At 34.0% G+C, this 25024-nt stretch overlaps 4 protein-coding genes across 4 annotated transcripts; 1 reads left to right on the forward strand and 3 right to left on the reverse strand.

Annotated features, from left to right (window-relative positions):
• Positions 1 to 3533: 3533 nt before the first annotated feature.
• LOC111374367 (suppressor of mec-8 and unc-52 protein homolog 1) lies at positions 3534 to 17299 on the forward strand. Its single transcript, XM_022997029.1, has 16 exons — positions 3534 to 3700; positions 5217 to 5427; positions 6318 to 6470; positions 8170 to 8218; positions 8718 to 8801; positions 10580 to 10683; positions 11263 to 11349; positions 11426 to 11479; positions 13499 to 13594; positions 14103 to 14230; positions 14744 to 14870; positions 14963 to 15022; positions 15166 to 15273; positions 16281 to 16381; positions 16853 to 16904; positions 17005 to 17299. Exons 1-16 carry the CDS (start codon positions 3669 to 3671, stop codon positions 17101 to 17103), a joined length of 1545 nt encoding a protein of 514 aa, XP_022852797.1. The 5' UTR covers positions 3534 to 3668; the 3' UTR covers positions 17104 to 17299.
• A 1187-nt stretch (positions 17300 to 18486) lies between these two features.
• On the reverse strand, positions 18487 to 19780 carry LOC111374368 (glucuronoxylan 4-O-methyltransferase 1-like). The gene has a single exon (XM_022997030.1). The coding sequence runs from the start codon at positions 19571 to 19573 to the stop codon at positions 18692 to 18694; it is 882 nt and encodes a 293-aa protein (XP_022852798.1). The 5' UTR covers positions 19574 to 19780; the 3' UTR covers positions 18487 to 18691.
• Positions 19781 to 20339: 559 nt separating this feature from the next.
• LOC111374336 (glucuronoxylan 4-O-methyltransferase 3-like) lies at positions 20340 to 21194 on the reverse strand. Its single transcript, XM_022996992.1, has one exon. It carries the CDS (start codon positions 21171 to 21173, stop codon positions 20340 to 20342), a length of 834 nt encoding a protein of 277 aa, XP_022852760.1. The 5' UTR covers positions 21174 to 21194.
• A 1555-nt stretch (positions 21195 to 22749) lies between these two features.
• On the reverse strand, positions 22750 to 24876 carry LOC111374347 (glucuronoxylan 4-O-methyltransferase 3-like). Its single transcript, XM_022997001.1, has 2 exons — positions 24828 to 24876; positions 22750 to 23490 (listed from the first exon to the last, which is right to left on the reverse strand). The coding sequence occupies exons 1-2, from the start codon at positions 24874 to 24876 to the stop codon at positions 22769 to 22771; spliced, it is 771 nt and encodes a 256-aa protein (XP_022852769.1). The 3' UTR covers positions 22750 to 22768.
• Between the last annotated feature and the right edge of the window lie 148 nt (positions 24877 to 25024).

Consider the following 25024-nt stretch of genomic DNA (forward strand, 5'->3'; position numbering starts at 1 on the left):
ACAATTGAGTAGGCTTCGATTGATTGACTTTCTTCAATCTTTAACATTTCCTTTGATTGCTACTTCCACATGGTTGCCATTTATGTTTAAAATATAGCCTCAATTGAGAGGCATAACAACAGTCCTCAAATCCAAATATGATTATTTATTTAATACATGGATTTTGTTTGAAAATTTTATTTGATTGGGGTAACCCATTTCTTTGCAATGGTTGGTTCCTTCTATTGTGCTATTGGGTTTCATTTGCCCCAGTACAGTAGTTATCCAAATTGAAGTATAAATATTTATATAGTGCTTGAAATTTGCATAAAAATTATTTTTGCCAAGCTATGTACCTTGAAATTTTTGTACTGTCTAAAAGCAGCTAAGGTTTCTTTAGACGGAGCCTTCTACTTGAAAAGGATGAAATGTTGAAGGGCGTAGCTGGGGCTGTTATGGTCGAATCTGTCTACCTCGAAGAAATATTGAAGTAGCTGAGGTCATTTGCTGAAGATGTTGACCTAGCAATGAAGTTGAGTGCTTCTGCGATTTGCGAAAGCTATAATATGTTGACTCTCAAGTTGTATATTTTTGAAATCGAGTTAATATCCCAAATGGTCACTGAACTTTGCGAAAAAACTTTAAGGGGTCATTGAACTTTAAAAATTACCCAAGTTATCGCTGAATTTTGCAAAAGGTTTCCATGAGATTATTGAAATCTAAAAATCATCTCATTCATCACTAAACTAAAAGTTTTCCAGATAGTGATCCTTTTAGAAATCTTTTGTAAAGTTCAGTGATCCCGTGGAAATCTTTTACAAAATTTAGTGACGAATGGAGTGATTTTAAAGTTCAGTGACCCTCTGTAAACCGTTTGCAAAGTTCAGTGATAACTTGAGTGGTTTTTAAAGTTCAGTGACCCCATAAAAGTTTTTTACAAAGTTTAGTAACCATTTGGATTATTAACCTTTTTGAAACATTGAGAAAACAAAGCGTCCTCAATTATTGCAACTAAATGATTTCTTATCTTGTGCATTTTCAAGAAAAGACAATTGGGATGGTTCAACTTTTTGTACACCCAATCGTCACTGCATTTAATGAATACGATGAGTGCTGCAAGTGATTTCTTGGGACGTAGAAGCATATGTGCTTGTGAGTTAAGACGCTATGATTTGAACCGTGAAATACGAAATGGAAAATGTTATAGGTGGCTCAAACTGAATCTTAAATGAACAGTTGGATAGTTCGGATGCAAATCCAACGGTTCAGTTGATGATCCCCGCCTATAAAAGGTCACATTTTTGGGAAAATCATTCTTTACTTTGCCAAAAAAAGAAATTAAACTCCCAAAAGCTCTCGAACTCTCTATGACTTGCTTACAGTCATCAAACCTTTTCGGCCACTTTTAAGAAATTCGACGACTTGTATTTTGTGTTTTAATTCCATAAATATCTCTCAACAAATATCCTCTTTCATTTTGAATTACATGCCTTCTTCATTTTCTGATGAGGGAGGGAAGAGCAAGGGCAGTAGTTTCAGAGATGGGGGTTACTATAATCAACACTAACGACATTGTCTATGCCATTAGATTTGGTCAAAGTGTCTTACCCAGGAGGGAGGGTCATTTAGATTACTATGCCGATTGGAGTCAACTATAATTCCTTCAAATGTGACTGTCGTCGACCTGGTAAATATTAAGGAGAAGTACTACATACATTATACCATGGAGTTGTTAGCATCATCCCCTTATGAGCGAGCCTGTTTTCCTAGATAGGGGTACGTGGCTGTTAGTGAGTTTCTTCTAAAAGAGGACTTTATCTGCCCCTTCATCCATTTTTTAGAGTTGTCCTTAGGTCATACGGGTTGGTACCTACACAGCTCCTCCCCAATGCCTGGGCCTAACTAGTTGGAACCTACTTCATGTGGAAGGAGACTTTTCTTAGCGAGTATATTTCCCTCCATGTCTTCTACTCTATTTTCCAACCTAGGGTCTTAAGAAAAGAGAAGTCCAAGCGATGGTACTCTTTAGGTTTGTGGGGACACATTCCCCATTGATCATAAGCCTTCATATGATGGAAGGAGACCTAGTTCTAGGTGAGGGAAAAGTGGCGCACATGCGAAGGTGACAAGGTTTGTCACTCACAGTTTCAGCCGCCCATGCTGAAGCTCATGAGTGTTTCATCCCTAGTTGTCTCTATTTTGCAGTTGAATGGAATCTGTTAGGAAGAAGCCCAACTTGTTGGCAAAGATGCTGTAAAGCAGTATATACCCACACTTAACTGAGAAGTATTAGAGCTTCGCCATATACTAGAGGAGGTTTGCTTATACCAAAGGGTAGAATGGATTGAAGAGCACTTAACTTTTAACACCACAGAGTTGAGGTCGGAATCCCTGGATAAGAGAGAATAGCGAGAGCTTCAGGCTCCAATGGGGGGTAGACGTGTAATAGAACTTGAAGATTACAATGCTGATGGGGGATAATGTGACTTTTGAAATAGAAAGCCCCTATGCCATCATTCCCTTTGTTGATGCTTCTCCTCCTCTCCCACCTATTTAGATTGTTCGACTTTTTATTTTTACTATAAATGGCTTTGACCCCCATGTAATTATGAATTTTAATGAATGAAAATTCTTTTCTTACATTTGTGATACTTCACTGAATTTCATTTATACTATTGCATTTGAACCCTTGCATTAAATCCTCATTTTTTCCCATTTTGCACCAAAAATAACTAATGTCCTTTCCGCCCTTCTTTTTCATTTTGCACCAACTTTTGTGAAGGGTATTTGTGTCACTTTTTTGTTATACCAAAATTTTTAATTCTTAATTAAATAATATTATAATTATAATTATAATTTTATTATTATTATTATTATTATTATTATTATTATTAAAAAATGTGATTTTCAATTAACTGTATTATATTAATTAAATTTATTAATGAATTCAGTATTTTCATTAATGAAACGTAATTATTAATTTAATAATTTATATAGTAGTGAATTAAATAAATAAATGATTAAGAATGAAAAAAGTGAAGAAAATAATTATACACTGTTCAATTGGTGTATCTTTTTTTTTTGGTGGGAGTTTGGTATAAAATGGCACTAAACTTATCTCAATTTTTTATGCAATGTTGAATATGGCCTTATGCCGGTGAGTAAAATAAATTTAATGGCTAATAAGCCCCTGTTAAGCCCTCATTTTCTGAAATGAAAATGAGTGGAATAGTTATTTTATAAAAAATTGTGTGATTAAAAAAATGAAATGTAATTTAATTGAAGTCAAATTGGACTAAATATAGCGATTATTGGGACAATATATAGCCCCCGTTTGGCTTCATTCTCATTCTTTTTCTTTTTTTTATTTTCAATCACACAATTTTTCATAAAATAATATTATATGTAAATAAAAAAAATTTTATTATTTTTTAATCACATATTTTTGAAACAAATAAATTCCAACCGTTAAAATTTGGATAGAATATGGACCAAACGTGGCATAGTAAAGTATCTCATAAAAGTCGCATCTTCTTAAACATGCGAATCTTGCACCGTAGAGTCAAGTAAAGGAGAAAAACGAGCCCAAGGATTATTCTTTTTCTTCAGTCCCAAAATACGGTTGATTCAAATCAGGGTTTTAAAAAAATCAAGGTTTAAGCAGTTCGTAAATTCTCCTATACTACGCCATGTCTTCTACCCTTGAAATTGAGGCTCGAGAGTAAGCACGGCCCTATCTGCTTGCATCTTTTTACACGTTTATGCGTCTGTAAAAGTTTAGTTCATGAGAAGTTGCGTTTATTTTCCAATTTGATTTTAAGTAAAATTGGCATATGGGTAGTGGAAAAAAAAAAAGATTCTTTTTTCCAGATTGCAAGCTAAGGTGGAGAAAATAAGATATTGAGTAATTTTTACAGAGATTGAATGGTATATGATTATTTGTGTATTTTAATGAGAGTGCAACAATTTAGTTTACTCACAAGTATATAGTCCCGAAGCTCATTAGCTTTGTATTGTATCAGCAAAATTTGTAGTCTTTATTTTCTGGGTCGGCAAGATTTCAAACTGAAGTTAAAAACCCTTACTTCAGGCATTTAATGGTGTCTTTTGGGAACATCGTTTTTTCTGTGTAATTTTGAATACAAATATTTAAGTACTGCCGAGATAGTTGTCACCGAATCATCGCTAATACCTGATATACTATTTTAGTTAGAGTTACTGAAGGGTAAAAAACTGGTTAAATTTTCAGAATCCTGGGAAACAACATTATTCTAGTTTCCTGATAGGCAATATGGGGCTCCAGAAATAACTTCTATACTATAAATTCTCTCTGTTTTCAGTTATTAGAATCCTTATGTGTTTTAATAATGCTTTTACATATATGTTTGGCCGTTAATTGAAAACTTGCCAGCAGAATGGTAAATGGAGTTTTAGTTAGTTTGGGAATTTCATCGTACTTCTACTTGATTTTTATAGCGAAAATATAATTATGCTTTGAATTTTAATGGATCTTAGGCCATTTCCTGAAAATAACTAGTGTGCACCAGTTTGTATTTAAGTTGTTTCTAAAGTACGGTAAAAATAAGTTGCGGAAAAAGTGTTGCAAGCTTGAGAATCTAACTATTCTCATGAATCCTTTTCTCCCTCTTGGAAGTTGGTGGAGGGAGTGGGTATTTATTAGCTTCCTGGAGAAAGTTAACTAAGTTTAGTACTTCAACTAAATAGATTAAGTTCTCAACCATAAGCACAATGTTTTGATATGGCAGAGTTGCTCCTATGACAGGTTAATCTGACTTGTAAAAATAGAGAAAATATTGCTAAGGGACAATTAAAAGAAAATTTCAACACTAGAAAATCAGTCGAATACATTATATACCCAAAACTATTACTTTTAGACACTGCTACATTATTTATCATTGGAAGACCTTGAATAAATTGTCTTATTAGTGCGATGTTCTCTGTATTGACATGATGTCGATAGGATTGTTACTAAAACAATTTGTGGACATGGTATCACCAATATTTTATTGTCAAAGAAACCGTTAAATATTCCTTCTCTTATTCTTTTTTGCTCAATGCTTCTCTTAATTCTTTTTTGCTCAATGCTTCTCTTAATTCTTTTTTGCTCAATGCTTCTCTTAATTCTTTTTTGCTCAATGCTTGGAGGAATATACTGCAGCCTTATTATGTTTTATATTTTCCAAAGAAATTTAATCTCATGTCTTTTTCACTTGCAGTGTGATTAAAATTGTTCTTCAGTTCTGCAAAGAAAATTCCTTGCACCAAACTTTTCAAACATTGCAGAATGAGTGCCAGGTGTCTTTAAATACAGTAGACAGCATCGAAACATTTGTTGCTGATATTAATAGTGGAAGGTGGGATGCAATATTACCTCAAGTCTCACAACTTAAGCTTCCTAGGAAGAAACTAGAAGATCTATATGAGCAGGTAGGCAACTCCTGATATATCTGTATAAATGTGTTCTGCTTGTGTCAGCTATCTATATGAGCAGGTAGGCAACTCCTGATATATCTCGTGGCTTGAAATTTTTTTCAGCTTATGTCATCTATCTTACATGCTTTGAAATTTTATGTATTTTCAGCCTCTCTGAAATTTCCATATTTGTTGCCATAAGTTTTATGACATACTGAAAAGCTAAATATCTGTAAAGAATGGAACAGTACAAAATTTTATCATTCTGATTAAGGATGAAATCATATCTGTAAAGAATGGAACAGTAAATTTTTTTATTATTCTGATTAAGGTAGAAATCAGTTTGAGCCGTATTATTTGAATGATTAATTATGTGTCTTCAGTCAATACCCTATAAGCCCTGTGATCACATGATAATTTGGTAGAAAATAATTAACATGAATGGTGACAACAGTAAACGGTGTAGACAAATGGTGTGGGCTTGTAGCCAATTCTTAGAGTGGTCATTTCATATTATTGAACTAATCTTGTAATTGATCTGTGCATTGACTTCTAGGTGACTGGCTCCCACACCCAAATATGTGAATCCAATAGGTTTATTTAGTAACAAAGGGTTGGATTCCTTTGCTCTTACATCTATGATTAGACACTGTAAGTCAGTAGGAGGATTACAATCTTTTGCTTATCGTTTTATCAAAGCCATAGGTGGGACTAATACCACGTGTTCTTAAGATTAATAATCATATTTCCTCTAATGTGTTTCAGTTATACACTTTGATCTTGTTTGAGTAAATACTGTTGTTTCTAACTTCTTTTGTGCCTAACACATCTTTGACTTACTCTGTTTCCCCTTTCATTCTGTTGCAAATGTACTAATGCTTTTCACTTTTGTTATTTTGGCATAGATTGTTTTAGAAATGATTGAACTTCGGGAGATTGATACAGCACGTGCTATCTTAAGACAGACACAGGTGATGGGTGTCATGAAACAGGAGCAACCAGAGAGATATTTAAGACTTGAACATCTACTAGTTCGAACATACTTTGATCCAAATGAGGTCAGCAGAGTTGTTCCAGGGGTTTTTCGTCTTCAATTTTCTATCTATAGGTTATAATACTGATTATTTCCCTTTAAAGGACAAAGTGTCCATAAGATGAGCATAGAACATGTGAAATATAATAAGATGGATGTGTGATAGTAGAATGAATAAAATAAGAAAGGAGATCATCACTGACTAGTGAAGGTGACTCTGATTGAAGATAATTTAAAGGAAGCTATCTTATACAGTTTACAATATCAATTAATCGTAGAATATATTTCTGGAAAAGGAGAATGATCAAAATTAACATGGCTTGAGGTGGTTGCACAGGGCTTGAATTCTTGACCCTTAAGAACACGTATCTCTGGATTAAATGAAATTTCAAAAAATAATTAGTGAACCTGAAGTTTATTTGGAACAAAGTTTAACTTGTATTTTAGTTCTCTTCCATTTCCCATATTTTCAACCCGTTTGGCCCCCATTCTCATTCTCATTCTTTTTCTCTCTTATTTTTAACCACACAATCTTCTATAAAGTAATATTACATGCAAATAAAAAAAAAATTCATTCTTTTTCAACCACACATTTTTCAAAAAACCATTGTTCAAACTATTAAAATTTGAAAAGAATAGGGGCCAAATGGGTATTTAATCTCTATTTTTCCCTAGTCTCATTAAGTATTGTTAAGTCGAGACAAGTTTTCTAGATGCTAGTAAAAATTGTCTTAAGCTGTTAGTTTTTGTTCAACAAAAAATACTCAGATGCTTGTACCATTGCCACATTTTTCAGATATTTACTAGTACACATTCATTGTATAGTAGTCTGTCTTGTGAGGCCATAGGCCATTCTAGCCTCAAGAATATCCATTAGAGCGTAGATTACTGGCCAGAAATATTAGTGTTACTCTTATAAGTATATAGGTATGAACCATCTTCCAGTTTTTGGTAAAATTAATCTCATACAAATCATAGTACAGCAGTTGCAACTACCTTTAATTTTGTCGAGTATCTTTTTCTTTTAAGTATTCATTAAGGGTTAACTCTGTGTATGATCATCTCATTGTTTCTTTCTTTTGGTAATTGACCTTCCTTGAAGTTGGCCTCTTGTGGGCAAATAATGACGTTCCAGAAGGCTATGATCTGCATTTGAGAGTGCACATTTCAATTTGATATCTTCATTTGATCAAATTTGAGGAACTTTTCTATAATTATCTCTACTTCAATGAGATGTTTCTCATTAAATTTTTCATTTTTTTCTCAGCTTTATTTTATTTGGTGAGGATAACTAACAATGGAAAAGATTTAAAACTTGTCTCTACAGGAAACTATTAGGTATTTGTAGAAGATAAGTTTTGCTGGAATTTTTCATTTATTTAGTTTCAAATAGAGTGCTTGAATAGACCATTTCATGGGTTAAGGCTGCCTGGCCCTCTCTGGTACAGATTCCTCTGATTTGCAATAGAGCTGGAGGGATCTTCTTAATTGAACCTTGTCCTTTAACCTAATATTGTTTGAACTTTACCTTATCGACTACTGATGTTCCTTTTTTTTTCCTATTATTATTGTTTTTATGGTTCCTTCGATATTCTATATATTATTGAACAAGTAGGTCAGTTTACCATCTATTTTATTTGTAAACTTTTGAAGTTTGTGCCCTTTTTGTTGTTCTTATGAGTCCTTTTCAAATCTGAGTAATATGTTTGACATCTTATGTACAGGCATATCAAGAGCTTACAAAGGAGAAAAGACGTTCACAAATTGCACAAGGTTTAATCCTGATAGGCTGCATTTCAGTTTTTGTGTATATGCTTTCTTATATCCTCTATTTCATTCCTCTCCTGTGCAGAGAGATAAAGAAATAGGTTGCATGATATGTGCAATCCGTGGTAACATCTTAAGTGGAGTAAACCTTGTAAAGTAATATCTAAATATGTAGATTTGATGGGTGACAATCAATTCAAATTCAACACCAATGATGTCTTTTTTAAATACATCCTGATAGTACGAAAACACTAGTATTGGTCTGTTTAGTTCCTTTTCGAATATCTTCTGCTGGGACTTTCAAGAATTCTTTGTTGCATTATTATAATGGCATATTTGATCACTAAGTTACAGGATTCAATCACGGCGTAAAAAATAAAAAATAAATAAAAATAGTACTTCTATTGGATGAATGCTTCATGATTGCACTCATATGAGAGTTTGATAAATTAAATACAAGGTTTCTTTTAGTCCGCCAACCTGAACTTTTTGACTGTGTTTTCAGCTATTGCAGCAGAAGTTTCTGTGGTTCCTCCTTCCCGATTAATGGCTTTGATTGGCCAGGCTCTGAAGTGGCAGCAGCACCAAGGTTTCATATTAAAGAACTGCTACAAGCAATCTGAACTATTATTATGGCATGCCAACCCTTCACCGTGTGCTGATGTTAAAGACTATTATCGATTTCAGTTTCCTTATTGAAGAAAAAAGAAAAGGATTGTAGATCCAGATAATTTGAAAATATTTTAATCAATGTTTTCTGGAACACATTTTATATAGATAACATTAAGAAAAAACTAAGGCCCTGTTCTCTTTACCGTTTTCGGGTCGTTTTCTGTTTTCGATTTTTCAAAACGGTGAAAACGCGTTCTCTTTCCCGTTTTCGAAAACGAAAAAAAATTTGTGAAGAAAACACAAAACGACTTTTTTGTCGTTTTGGGCGTTTTCAGTGTAAAACTTGAAAAAATTGAAAACGCGGGAAACACACACTTTTTTTTTGGAGGAGGTGGCGTGGTGATTCTCAAAATTTCAAAAAAAATTAAAAAATAATTTTTTTTTTTTTTTGAGATGGTGTTGTGGTGATTCTTAAAATTTCAAAAAAATAATAAAAAATTCATTTTTTTTTTGTTTTGAGAAACTAACAAAAAGAACGCATTTTCAACAATTTCAAAACAAACACTCAAAACACAAAACTGACACACAAAGAAAACACCCCCTAAACTTTTGCATCCTAAAGCATATCAGTATAACTTTGCAAACTCTCATCATATGCCCAGATTTTATTCTGGCGGGTAAATTGCCAACTTATAATCAATGACGACGATTCTCATCTTCACCATGCCCATCAGGGTGTCCACCCTGGCCATCGACTTCCAACTGCAAAACAAATAAAACTTGATCAGTATTTTTGAGTGCTAGAACAGAGCCATTCTGAATGAATATAAACCCAAAAAAAAAAAAAAAAAAAAAAAAAAAAAAAAAAAAAAAANCAAACACTCAAAACACAAAACTCAAAATGAATTCAAAACTCAAAACACAAAACTGAAACACAAAGAGAACACCCCCTAAATAACACTTCATTTTCATTTGGGGCTCATTGTTTCATTATCTCCAAATGTCTTTTTACCCACACATTTTGTATATACCAGACATATTTTGAATAGACCAAATTTGCATGACACTACTGTTTACTTTTCAAAAGAAATAATACAACAATGGATCATTAGGATTGGTTAATGATAATTAACATGAAAACTTCTCACGTCACTCCAATAATATTTATTTGGCCAATTTGTCCTGGGTGAAAAGTATGATCGTAACATTTCAGCATTATGTATAGGGAAAATTGTAGCAGTGGTCTCTAACCTTTTCATTTTTTGCAGACTTCACCCTAACCTTCATTTTGTGCTAGCAGAAGTTCCTAACCTTTCATAAATATGTATCTGAGGTCCATTTGAATGGAAACTGTCCAAAATACTGTTAGTTAACCTAGAAAATTAAGGAATCAATGTCCAATAAAACTGTCCAAAACACCATCCCAAAACATCGTCCAAAAAATAGCAACATCCAATAAAATCGTCACGGTAGCAGATAGTTCAAGGAATTTTCGTGGTCAATTGATGGTTAAGTGGTTTTCATCCAGATGGACCTCTAGTGCATATTTATGAAAAGTTATGGACCTTCATTGGCACAAAATGAAGGTTAGGGTAAAGTCTGTAAAAAATGAAAAGGTTAGGTGCAATTTTCCCTTATGTATATCGTGTGTAAACTATAATTTCACTGAAGTTTGTCTTAATTTTGTCTAATTAACATTTACAGTGTAGTTCACCACATTCCTATATTTTGCTTGACCAACTTCGAATTTGTCAGGGTTACTTCCACCTGGAACTCAATTTGATCTGTTCCGAGGAACAGCTGCTATGAAACAAGATGTAGAAGATATGTATTCAACAACTCTTGGGCATACTATAAAGGCAAGTGATGCAACTAAAGTCCTGATGATACCAGGCTGATGTTTTTGAATTTTAATGCATAAGCTGCTTGTATCAAATGTACTAAAACTATCCTGTTGTATTTTGATTGATCCTGTAGCATTGATGTTTGTAATTCTTCAAGTAAAATATTTGATCATTTCTGATCAATGAGCTACCCTTCTCTCTGTTCAAGTGTGGTATGTTTCATGTTTTACAGCTTTATTATGCCATGGTGCTCCAATGTCAAAACTATTCTTTCTAAAAACATTTCTATTTTTTGATGATGATGTATTTCTCTTTGGTACTTCATTCATCTGTATGTCCATAATAAAGGAGTATCTATGGATTTGTGGAATCATCTTGCAAATTATTAGAGAACTGAGGGGTTCTGCCTCTGAATCATCTTTCTTTTGCAAGTGTACCTTGCTCAAAAGAAGAAGGAAAGTATATGCCAATTACTGTCGAGTTTCCATCCTCAACATCTGTTTTCTTGATGGTTTTCCGCTTTCCTCCTCTTATCTGTGGATCTTAGCTAACAAATTTGGGACATTTATTGTTTTCTGGTTGTTACGACTGCAGTTTGGGAAGAAAAGTCATCCTGAGTGTGCTCGTTTCTCACCAGATGGACAATTCCTTGTTTCTTGCTCAGTCGATGGATTTATTGAGGTTTACTTGTTACAAATTCCTTCATTCCTATAAAATCGTGGAGCTACTCCTTGGTGCTCATTTTAGTTCATTCCAGGTATGGGATCATATAAATGGAAAACTTAAGAAGGATCTTCAATATCAGGCTGACGTAAGTTGTCTCTCCTAATTTCTTTTCCTGACTTTAGTCCCTTGAGTAATTTATTATGCCTATTCTATTGTGCATGCAAGATCTTAAATTACTTAATGATTTGGTGTTATAATGCAACACCTTGGCTGCAAAAATAGGTTATTGAGGAAGTAATTGTCATAGTTTACCATCATCATTGTAACGCCCCAAATTTTGTGAACTTAAATTTGAGGTATTACCGATATCATTTCATATACATACTTGAAGTGGAAAATTTTAATTGGAAATTTAAAACACTTAATAAAATAAAAATGTCATTGAATTTAAAGCATTAAATGGAAATAAAAATATATATATTCCAACATAAATATCCTTGAATATTATTATTGTTTTTTGAGAACTTTCTTTACTTGGCAACCTGCGGGCCACTCAGCCACCATCTCCGTCGACCGACCTAACCTGAGATGTTAAAAATTGAAGGAATGAGTAATTTATACTCAGTAGGATACGATTAATGGTGCGATCCCGAATAAAATATTCAATCAGGCATCAAAATAATCATACAGTCATATCATATCTTTAGATTCCGGTAAGAGCTCATATCATATCATATCTTTGGTACCGGATAGCCATTTCATATCACATCAAAATCATATCATATCATAACTTTTATGAGTATAACATTTATCAACATGAAGAAATAAATTAAACGGGGCTAACCACTTGCACCTTGTAATCCTACCTTGATTGAATAAAAGACTTGTTGGAAGAAAAGCTATACGTTGACAACTCCTCGTCTCTATAATCGTGTCAAAATGTGTGCTTCTAAGAGAAAAATTGTCCATCTATTTATAGCCAACTTAGAGCACTAAAATTTAAGGTAGACAAAAATCATTCCTTAAATCGTCACATCTTAGTCAAACATTCATCTCTTTAATTGGTCCAATCAATCAATGTTTACCCTTCTTATATGCACACGTGCAATCAATCATAAAGATCAGAAAGGTAACTGAATTATTTAATCGGCCCAATGAGTCAAAGTTTCTATAATCACAGGGCAACTTACCATTTCTTTTAAACCAAGGTCAACTAATACATTGGCAGGACAAGGTCAAACGACTACAAATTTTCCTTACTTTTATGGACCCTTTCCTACTATATGTGGTCGGCTCAAGATTAATTCACCAGTCTTATCAATTCCCAAATCAATGCATTTTCAAAGAGAATCTACCTTTTTCCACTATATATATATATATAATTTCTAAAAATTTTGGGGTGTTACAATCATAGCCTTGTCGTTCACAGTTAACTAAATATAAGTCAGCATCTAAAAGGCTGGCATGTCAGGATTTGGCCCTTGTTTGACACACAATGAGAAATTTTGGTAAAATGAATTATGGAATAGTATTTTTTGGGAGAATGTGTGGTTAAAAAAGAAGTAAAATTTTTTGATTTACGTGTAATATTATTTTAATGAAGAATGCGTGGTAGAAAAGAAGAGAGAGAAAATTGTATTAAAATTTGAGTTTCAAAGAAGGGCTTGAATTGGACTACAGTATGTTGAATTCTTAGTTGTATTGGATCTTCTTGTTCTTACCTTTCCTTTTTCTTATTTGTTCTGTACCCTTTAGAGAGGCCAGATAATTTATTTTGCTTTAATCTTATATGAATGTGATAATAGATACACGTGCTCGTCTGTTTCATTTGTCTGATGTTCTAAAGTTTCCAGGTAGGTGATGCAAAAATAGTCTTTACAAACTTTTTTGGTTCATGACTGACCGCATTGCTATTTTTTATTTAATACTCGCTCATAGGATGTTGGGCCCTTTTGGTCATTATATGCTGGATACATAGTTTAATTGTTATTTCATGAATTTACAATGTACATGAATGTATTGTGGTTTGTAATGATCCCTTGTGGAAAAAAAATGATTTGCTGAGTTTAATCAATTGGGAAATATTTGTTACAAGTTCGTGAAATCACAGTTGTGGCTTTCGGGTTTGTATTATCTTGTGCACTTACTGTTGATAACTTTGCAGGAAACTTTTATGATGCATGATGATGCTGTTCTCTCTGTTGATTTTAGTAGAGACTCTGAGATGCTTGCATCTGGATCACAAGATGGAAAAATAAAGGTGAAGCTTCCTTTCATTTTCGGCTTTAATGTGAATCGTCACCTGTAGCTTTGTCTTTTAATTTCTCGAACATCTAAAAAGAGGGAAGAAAAGAAGAATCTAACCCTTGTTTGAGCCCCTTTTTTTAAGAAAAACCAGTTTTGTAATCGTGATTTTTGGAAAATGTGTGGTTAAAAAGTAAGGAAAAGTTTTTGGTTTACGTGTTAAAATTATTATATGGGAGTGTTTGAAAATGAGTTTTAGTAAAAATGGGGCTCAAACAGGGCTTAGACTTATTCAACACAAAAAATAAAAGAAAGAACTTAAAGAGTTTAGAGGATATTACTTTTAGGTGAGTTATTATCATCTTAATGGTATTTTTCGTATAGCCGGGGAGTATAATGGCATCCACTCTAATGTGTTGCAATGTTTTTAAAAACTATCAAGTGGCTTGTATTAATATTAAACAATTTGGCATTCACAATTGCAAATGTATTAGCAGCTTTAGTTCTCATCTGTTTGAATATAGGTTTGGCGTATTAGGACTGGTCAATGCTTGCGCAGGCTGGAGCGTGCTCATTCCCAGGGTGTCACTAGCCTTGTTTTTTCACGAGATGGAACTCAGTTGTTAAGTACATCATTTGACAGCACAGCAAGGTTTGGACTCTTAAAGTTGGCTGAGAACACTATAAATATAGAGAATAATTTTTTTTTAAATATTTCAACAACCTCTTTATCTTTAACACTTAATTTTACTACTCACAATATGTATTTATTATTTTCCCTATCTTTTATTTTAACTAACTTCCCTCCAAATTATTATATTATCTCTCTCCATTTTCTTTGTATATACTATTTAGTTGGTCAATAAATAGCGAATTGAAAATTTGAATATTTTAAATGCATTTAATTGGTTTGGCTTTCCAAATTTAGAGAACCAAACCCATTCTCCACTTTGAAATGTAAATTTGAAGAGGAGACTAATTTTAAGAATTGATTCTTTAAAATAGAAATCATTTCATTTTTAAATAGTCTCCAAGAGTTGCTCTTAGTCTCATGCCTCCTGCTGGCCAAAAGGGAAAAAAATAAAAAAAGATGAGAAAAGAAATTATAGACACTTGGAAAGAGGGTCTTTGTTTACATGATTTTTGCTTTTCATATACTGTACAGAATTCATGGATTAAAGTCGGGCAAGATCTTGAAGGAGTTTCGAGGCCATACATCTTACGTGAACGATGCCATCTTTACGAGTGATGGCTCTCGCATCATCACTGCATCAAGTGATTGCACAGTGAAGGTCAGTTTAACCTAGATATGCATTATCAATTGAAGCCAAACTTTTCAGGTTTATAATTCATCTATGTGCTGAATAAATATGATTGTCTACAGGTTTGGGATTTAAAAACTACAGACTGTCTGCAGACCTTTAAGCCGCCGCCTCCCCTTAGGGTAATTGTCTTCTTGGCATCTCTCAGTGATTGCAGCTCGAATATTTTTGCTTAATTTTAAAATTAATTTTCTCTAACTTTTTCTTTTTAATTTACATTTGAATTTCTTTACTTAATTGCCTCTCTTGTCTCTGTTATCTATAGGGAGGTGATGCATCTGTTAATTCTGTTCATCTTTTCCCTAAGAACACAGATCACATAGTTGTGTGTAACAAGACATCATCAATATACATCATGACGCTCCAGGGGCAGGTAATCATAAATTAGTTTTGATATCTACATACTCTTTACTTCTTGTGCTTCTCCCTCTCTGCATAAGCACCACCTAAAACAGCAGAAATACTGAAAGAAACTAAAGCACTTCTGTTTTTTTGCAAGGAGAGAAAAAAGTATGGAATACAGTGTGATAGTGTTTGGATATTTATCATATTTTGCCCTTGTTTGAGCCCCATTTTTTTGGAACGAATGAATTTTTGAATAGTGTATTGATGGGAAATGAGTGGTTAAAAAATGAGGAAAAATTTTGGATTTGCGTGTAATATTATTTTATTGAAGAATGTGTGGTTGAAATGATGTCAAAACAGTGTTGAAAATTTTATTTTTCTAAAAGAATGGGGCTCAAACAAGGGCTTTGTTTGATGACAATATTTTTTCTTCAGTTTGAGGTAGCACTAATATGATTCTGGCCCTGTATGTGCTAAAACAAATATATAGTGTAAGCATTGCAAATGTACGTGTACATATCAATTTTCTTAAAATTTTGCACTGTCTGGTTTTGATCATGTTACACCATGTGCACCCAGGCTATGCAATCAGTCATGTTGTGATTATACATATGAATATATGCATTTAAAGAAGGTAAATTGCCTCAGCTCCCATGTTGTATTGAATTGGGTACCTTGGATCTTCAGGAAAATAAAATATATTCAATCTTTTTTAGATAGATACTATTGGAAGTTCACTAAGTTAATCAACATATTGAAACTCATTCCGAAAATTAAGATTTGTTTCTTTTTCTGGAACAAATTAAAACAATATTCATTTTAAGATTCAAACTTTTGAATTTCTGCATCATCTTGTAATTTTACAGTGGGTTGTCCTTCGATCCGAAGTTTTTGTCATGAGGGAAATAACTTGGTATTTGGTGGTTATACTGATTAATTTACTTCCATTTTTGAGTTTCTTTTGGATGTTGATGACAAATTTTCTAAAACTGAGGCTTCTCTTACTCTGAGCTGCATCTGATGCCTTTGGTGAAGGTTGTAAAAAGTTTCTCATCTGGTAAAAGAGAAGGTGGAGATTTTGTGGCAGCTTGTGTGTCGCCAAAAGGGGAATGGATTTACTGTGTTGGTGAAGACAGGTGATGGTCAATTAAGTTTTTTATCTGTTCTGGGACTTGTATCTTTCTTTGCACTATCATGTAGATTGATCTTGTTATTGTTAGAAAATTAAATGCTTTAATATGTTACATTCTCTTGTGCCATACAAACTTATTTTCCATATTCTCTGGCAGGGTAGAAAATCTGTAATTCTGGGAAGTTTTCATCGTACATGTTATCTTGTAATTATACTGGTTTATAGTTGAAGTTTCTCCAAAATAAATCTTCAAAAAGTTGTGCTAATCCCTTGAAAGCTGAAAGATGGTATAATTGAAAACGTGAAGAATACTTGACGTGCATCTCGTGTCTGATGTCAGGATAAAATGGAAATCTGAGAATATTTTGTATGGTTGAAAAATTTATGTTCATTTTACTTACGCTCGAGTTGTAATAATTTTGAAACTGAATACGGAATTTCCTTCACTAATGTAATTGATTTACATCTGGTGCAGAAATCTGTACTGCTTCAGTTATCAATCTGGCAAATTAGAGCATTTAATGAAGGTAAAATTCTCGTATAGACATTTGCATGGATTTCTTTTGACGCGGAAATATTATGGTTAAAGTTGTTACTGGTTTTGAATTTGTCTTGCATTACTGACAGGTACATGAGAAGGATGTAATTGGCATCACTCATCATCCCCACATGAACCTCGTGGCCACGTATAGCGAGGACTGCACAATGAAATTGTGGAAGCCATGAACTTTCCCCTACTTTATCCGATATTTTCGAAAATTGCAATTATTTCTCTTGTAGATGCACTATTTGGCTTCCATATGTTTAATTTAATCTTATCGCTCTTACCCTCCCAACTTAAAGGGGGTGTAAACATCAAACTTGTTCTCAAAGAACTTTTACGCTGCTAGCCATTTGTGCTTAAATTCTCAATTACAAAGAAGCAATGTTAGGACTGATCTAGGATGTGGGGTAGATATCTTGGTCACATTTGAAGTGGTCGGGTTTAAGCTAGATGCCGTCTGTATTGAAAAAACAAAGCGAAACTTGTTAGCCAGGAACAAAAATCAATTGACATATTCTGCTTGAAGCGTCTGAAAACATCATCAAAGCAAACATCCTCTTCATGGTAGGTGGATAGTTTCTGCATGGTCTTAGCGAGGTTGCAACTTGCCACTTCATTGACAGATGATTCCTCTATTATAAATTGATTTTCTTAATCGTGCATTCAATTCGATGACCAAATGAAGAAATCAAAGGCATCACTATACTAAACTAATGGATTTAAAAGAGAGAGTATCCAGTTTCATCCCGAAGAAATGCGCAGCCATGAGTTGTTGCGTAGGGTGGAATGTTGTTTTGAAATGCTAAAAGTTGAACTACACAAAAGCTGCCGGTGGTGCCTTGTGGGAAGGCGATGCCCTATGGCCTGTAGTTGGCCTTGGCAAGACTGAGTATGCCGTTGTTGCTATTATCAACTGGCGAGGCCTTTAAACCGTGAACCTGTTACACGAAAAAAAATAAATAAATAAATAAAAATTTGGTATATCAATTAAGTGACCAACCTTCCTACTCGTAAGTACATTTTCCCTGCTGCTCCAAAATTTTCATGGAGTTAAATTTTGTATTTATTATTGTATAGTTTGAGATATTGTGACTACCAAATATTCTTGCTTAAACCTCCTCTTATGTTGTTTCCTTGATTTACTTATTAATAGCACTTGCTCTCATTTTGCACATATGATACTTATCAGTGTCTACTCGGGAATGGCATATACACAAACTTTCGTTGGTTAAGTTCTCATAGCACTCAATTGAATCATATCTTCACTGTGCCATCATTCCTTCATTTCTTACCTGTAAGCATTTCCTTTCCATATATTATATTAAACTTACGTCCTTGCCTATTCTTTATTAATAATGCAGTGCATTTTATCAATATTGTAACGTATCTTTTGAAGTTTAATAGCAATCTCAAAACACTCGTATCGTTTTAATCAGGCTAAAACCACCTGTATATTTCTAGTTCTGGTTCCTCTGATAGCCTTTTGCATCAGATGCATAATGGGTGCCTTCTCGAAATAGCCCGGATATTTTCAGTTAGTACGTCATTTGTTTCTTAAAACATCAGAAGAGAATGATGAATTGATGATCATTTTCACTTGTAATCTTTTTACTTTTGACACACACATCAATTGGAATGAAATTGAATAATAAAAGGCAAATAAAACCCTAAGTCCCTCTTCAATTTACCTCAACTGGCAATAAACATCTGTTCATGAAGAGAATCGCAATTATACTACGGTAAAATTTCACAGCAGAATCAACTAAATCTCTATGGACAGAAAGGTCTAGCCAGGCCTACCCTGTGACTTGGTATGGTGAAATGCCTTATCTTTCCTTCTTCTTCTCTCAAGTACCGTTCACACAGAAAGGTCTTTGAGAATTTATCCTCCACTACCCTATCCACATCGTGCACAAATACATCAGTCTCACCGTTTTCCCTATTCCTAGCCATCAATCCAGCTGTATAAATTGCCTTCATCCTCCCCGGTGCCCCATCATGATATCCGGTTGGCGCATCCACCATGATTAAATCCCATTCTATATCATACACTTCATTAGGCAAGTCCTTTAGAGCAAGTTGACATTTTGAAAATCTAGGATCACTCACAACTTCACATTCTTCTTTTGTGCCAATTTCCAAGAGTTCACCAGCTTGAGTGACCTTAGTGTCATACACTACATGATATGATTCTAAGGATGGTAACTGCTGCTTGATCTGTTCTATCCATGCCTTGTCTTCTTCGAGGAAAACTGTGCGGCCACCATAGTTGAGTACAGTCCACATAAGGCTGTCGTGGCCTAATCCGAAGACTAAAAAATTGCAGGGCGACTTCTTGTCAAGTATTCTTTGGGATACTGAGATTTCTTTGGGAGTTTGTTGCGGCGTGATGTTAGAGGTTGCATAGTGAACCAGAGCGTGAGCTAAAGAAGGGGTTATTTTGGTGCAAGCTGGTGATAGAGGAGTAGTTAGACAACTTCTTGACTGTTTTTCTTCGAGAAAATCTGAGTTTTTGGGAGGTGTTGATGAAGAAATTTGCAGGGAAGATTGGAAACTTGATCCAAATATCAATAAGAGAAGAAAACAAAAGAAAAATAAAAATAAAATGGGGATGAGCTTGAGATTATTTAGGTAATGAGCTGCAGCTCTCATGTTTCTTTTTTTCTGAGGGTAAAGAGAGATTTTTAGGCGATTTGGAAAGTGGGATATTAGGGATCTGAGTGCATCAAGACTTGAAGAAGCTGACCGGGGAGAAAGAAAGCGTTTTCACTCAAATTTTGTACCTTTTTCCCTCGATTGAAGCAAATCATGAGGGTTGATGTTTCCATTTTGGAAGACAAATGTCCATTAGTGAATAAATGTTTTACCATAAAGTAGGTCCTAAACACAGATATTTTTATTCAATAAATTAAGGTAACCATGTACTGGCATGGATACATAAATTTGTCCAGTAACTTAGTGTTTGGTGAATGCATTTCTTTCTTTATTTTGTATCCCATGTGATTAGTTAGTCACTTTTTATGCTAAGAATATCTACATATCAAAATTTTCCTATCTCGAAATATTGGAATATCAAATTACAGATTCGGATTTTAGATATCTCAATAACTGAAACAATAACGTCATTCATTGCCTATGGGGCCTTAGACCTTCATTTTTTCAACAATACATTATCCCATAAAATAATTTTGTACGTGAACCCAATTTTTTTTTAAATTTTTAACCATACATTTTTCACCCAAAAATGGGGCTGAGTATTACCAAGCAAAACAGTCTTCATAGACTAAATAAAGGTAACTTGTCTACCTTCTGATAAGTGAACGCTTGGGCAAACAATATCAAAGCAAAGTGGGAAAATACAAGAAAAGTCTCAGATAAAAGAAAGAAAAAGGTAAAAGACCTCGGCACATCACCTCTTCTACGGACAGAAAGGTGTACGAGAAGAAGCAATAGTACGATGACTAGGAATGTTAAAATGTCTCAATCTCCCAATTTCCTCAGTAATGTAAGCATCACAGAGAAAAGCCCTGGAGAAGGTGTCCTCCACTTTCCTTTCAATATCGTGCACAAAAACATCTGTCTCTCCATCTTCTTTATTCTTGGCCAATAACCCTACTGTGTATATGGTATTCATCCTCCCTGGTCCTCGATTATAGCTTCCTACCGGCGCATCCACCATAATTACGTCCCATTCTGTTTCATACACTATTCTTGGAAAATTCTTTATAGCAAGTGGACATTTCGAAGATCTTGGATCACCCACCACTTTACATTCTTCTGACTTGCCTTTATATAACAACTCATCAGCCTGTTTGATATCGGTCTCATAGGAAACATGGTAAATTTCCAGTGACGGCATTTGCTTTTTGACCATTTTCATCCAATTCTTGTCATCCTCGAGAAACACGGTTCTCCCCCTATGATTGAGTGATGCCCACAAGAGACTGTCAAAGCCAAGCCCGAAAACCAAGAAATTGCACGGTGATTTCTTTTCGAGGACTCTCAACGTTCTAGAGACTTCGTACAAGTCTTGTTGGGGTGTCACGTTTGTAGTTGCATAGTGAACAAGGGATGTGGCTAGAGAGGGAGGAATTTTGTTGCAAATCGATAAGAATGACGGATATGATGATCTTTTGATTGGCTGGAAAGATGAATAATTCGATCTGAGAATCACATAGAGAACTAAGAGAAAGAAAAAGGAGAGGACCATAAGCTTAAGGTTGATCAAGGAAGGCTGGTTCTTGGACTTCATGTTTCTTGACAAGTAGATTGTTGAAGACTATAAATCCTTGCTAATTTGCTCGATTGAAACATTACTTATAGAAGAACAAGGTCCTTGCAAATAAATGGCAAGATTTATTTCTCCATTCAGAGAAATGAAAACCATATGATATTTTGCTTGCCTAAACCACAAGGAGAAATTTTTTTGAGAATTAAATTTTGTTCCTAGTGGAGGAAAAAATATCCTCTACAAATAAACGTGGAAAATGATCAGAGAATAAAAAAATTTTGAAAAAACAACGTGCAAAAATATCTCCACCATATTCTTATCATGTACAAATACATCACGTATCAGCTAGAAGGGGTAGACATCCATAGAAGGGAAAATAACTTTCCAAGTATATGTAATTTTGTAGTGTTCATTAGCTCAAATATAACAATAGTAATTGATCATTAGAAACACGCGTGCGCACGCACATATATATATATAGACACACACACGGATGCCTCAAGTGTCAGTCCTCAAAAAATCCACATCTCAAAGAGGAGAGGAGAAGTATAGAATCAAAGCAAGCCTCCAAAATTATCCCAACTAATATATAGCTATGCATCTTGAGCTTCAAAATCCTTCAGAACTCATGTTCTAGAGCTATCAGCTAGGGAATCCATAAGTAAACACAATGCACGAACAAAAAATTAAGTATCATTAAATGCATTTCATGGCATTGTAAAAGTTATTTCCTTAGTTATTGATATTCTTATATATGTTAATGCTACTTGATATTCTTATATACGTTAATGCTACATTCGATTTAGACCACTGTATAATACTATCAAATTTTTATTTATAAGCCTAACAAATGTGTGAATATTATCTTGTTTCATTAAAGAATGGTAAGTGAATAATTTCAACTTATTTGATAAAGTGTACTAATTAACCAAGGAACAATAAACAACGTCCTTTTCTTAATAAATTAAGAATAGAAATCGTAGTGTCAAAATTAGCCGACAACATATGAGGGTTGATGTTTTCATTTTGGAAGACAGATGTTTATTAGTGAATAGATGTTTTACCATAAAGTAGGTCATAAACACAGAGATTTTTATTAAATAAATTAGGGCAACCCTGTGCTGGCACGAATACGTATATTTGTCCAGTAACTTAGTGTTTGGTTAATGCATTTCTTTCTTTATTGTGTATCCCATGTGATTAGTTAGTCACTTTTTATGCTATGAATATCTACATATCAAACTTTTCCTATCTCGAAATATTGGAATATCAAATTACATATTCGGATTTTTGATATCTCAATAACTGAAACAATAACGTCATTAATTGCTTATGGGGCCTTTGTCGTTCATTTTTTCAACAATACATTATCCCATAAAATAATTTTGCACATGAACTCAAAATTTTTTGTTAATTTTTAACCAAATATTTTTTACCCAAAAATGGGGCTGAATATTACCAAACAAAACAATCTTTATAGACCAAACAGAGGTAACCTGTCTACCTTCTGATAAGTGAACGCTTGAGCAAACAATATCAAAGCAAAGTGGAAAAATGCAAGAAAAGCCCTAGATAAAAGAAAGAAAAAGGTAAAACACCTCGGCACATCACCTCCTCTACGAACAGAAAGGTGTATGAGAAGAAGCAATAGTACGGTGACTTGGAATGTTAAAATGTTTCAATCTCCCAATTTCCTCAGTAATGTAAGCATCACAGAGAAAAGCCCTGGAGAAGGTGTCCTCCACTTTCCTTTCAATATCGTGCACAAAAACATCTGTCTCTCCATCTTCTTTATTCTTGGCCAATAACCCTACTGTGTATATGGTATTCATCCTCCCTGGTCCTCGATTATAGCTTCCTACCGGCGCGTCCACCATAATTACATCCCATTCTGTTTCATACACTATACTTGGAAAATTCTTTATAGCAAGTGGGAATTTCGAAGATTTTGGATCACCCACAACTTTACATTCTTCTGACTTGCCTTTATATAACAACTCATCAGCCTGTTTGATATCGGTCTCATAGGAAACATGGTAAATTTCCAGTGATAGCATTTGCTTTTTGACCATTTTCATCCAATTCTTGTCATCCTCGAGAAACACGGTTCTCCCCCTATGATTGAGTGATGCCCACAAGAGACTGTCAAAGCCAAGCCCGAAAACCAAGAAATTGCACGATGATTTCTTTTCGAGGACTCTCAACGTTCTAGAGACTTCGTACAAGTCTTGTTGGGGTGTCACGTTTGTAGTTGCATAGTGAACAAGGGATGTGGCTAGAGAGGGAGGAATTTTTTGCAAATCGATAAGAATGACGGATATGATGATCTTTTGATTGGCTGGAAAGATGAATAATTCGATCTGAGAATCACATAGAGAACTAAGAGAAAGAAAAAGGAGAAGACCATAAGCTTAAGGTTGATCAAGGAAGGTTGGTTCTTGGACTTCATGTTTCTTGACAAGTAGATTGTTGAAGACTATAAATCCCTGCTAATTTGCTCGATTGAAACATTACTTATAGAAGAACAAGGTCCTTGCAAATAAATGGCAATATTTATTTCTCCATTCAGAGAAATGAAAACCATATGATATTTTGCTTGCCTAAACCACAAGGAGAAATTTTTTTGAGAATTAAATTTCGTTCCTAGTGGAGGAAAAAATATCCTCTACAAATAAACGTGGAAAATGATCAGAGAATAAAAAAAAATTTGAAAAAACAACGTGCAAAAATATCTCCACCATATTCTTATCATGTACTAATACATCACGTATCAGCTAGAAAGGGTAGACATCCATAGAAGGGAAAATAACTTTCCAAGTATATGTGATTTTGTAGTGTTCATTAGTTTAAATATAACGATAGTAATTGATCATTAGAAATACGCGCGCGCGAGCATATATATATAAATATATAGACACACACGGATGCCTCAAGCGCCTGTTGTCAAAAAATCCACATCTCAAAGAGGAGAGGAGAAGCATAGAATCAAAGCAAGCCTCCAAAGCATAGCCCCAACTAATATATAGCTATGTATCTTGAGCTTCAGAATCCTTCAGAGCTCATGTTCCAGAGCTATCAGCTAGGGAATCCATAAGTAAACACATTGCACGAACACAAAATTTTGTATCATTAAATGCATTTCATGGCATTGTAAAAGTTATTTCCTTAGTAATTGATATTCTTATATACGTTAATGCTACATTCGATTTAGACCACTGTATAATACTATCAATTTTTTATTTATAAGCCTAACAAATGGGTGAATATTATCTTGTTTCATTAAAGAATGGTAAGTGAATAATTTCAACTTATTTGATAAAGTTAACCACGGAACAATAAACAACGTCCTTTTCTTAATAAATCAAGAATAGAAATCGTAGTGTCAAAATTAGCCGACAACATATGAGGGTTGATGTTTTCATTTTGGAAGACAGATGTTTATTAGCAAATAGATGTTTTACCATAAAGTAGGTCATAAACACAGAGATTTTTATTCAATAAATTAGGGCAACCATGTGCTGGCACGGATACGTATATTTGTCCAGTAACTTAGTGTTTGGTTAATGCATTTCTTTCTTTATTGTGTATCCCATGTGATTAGTGAGTCACTTTTTATGCTATGAATATCTACATATCAAACTTTTCCTATCTCGAAATATTGGAATATCAAATTACAGATTCGGATTTTAGATATCTCAATAACTGAAACAATAACGTCATTCATTGCCTATGGGGCCTTAGACCTTCATTTTTTCAACAATACATTATCCCATAAAATAATTTTGTACGTGAACCCAATTTTTTTTTTTTAATTTTTAACCATACATTTTTCACCCAAAAATGGGGCTGAGTATTACCAAGCAAAACAGTCT

The sequence above is a fragment of the Olea europaea genome, unplaced genomic scaffold (genome assembly GCF_002742605.1).
Source record: "Olea europaea var. sylvestris unplaced genomic scaffold, O_europaea_v1 scaffold124, whole genome shotgun sequence".
Taxonomy (NCBI): Eukaryota; Viridiplantae; Streptophyta; class Magnoliopsida; order Lamiales; family Oleaceae; genus Olea; species Olea europaea.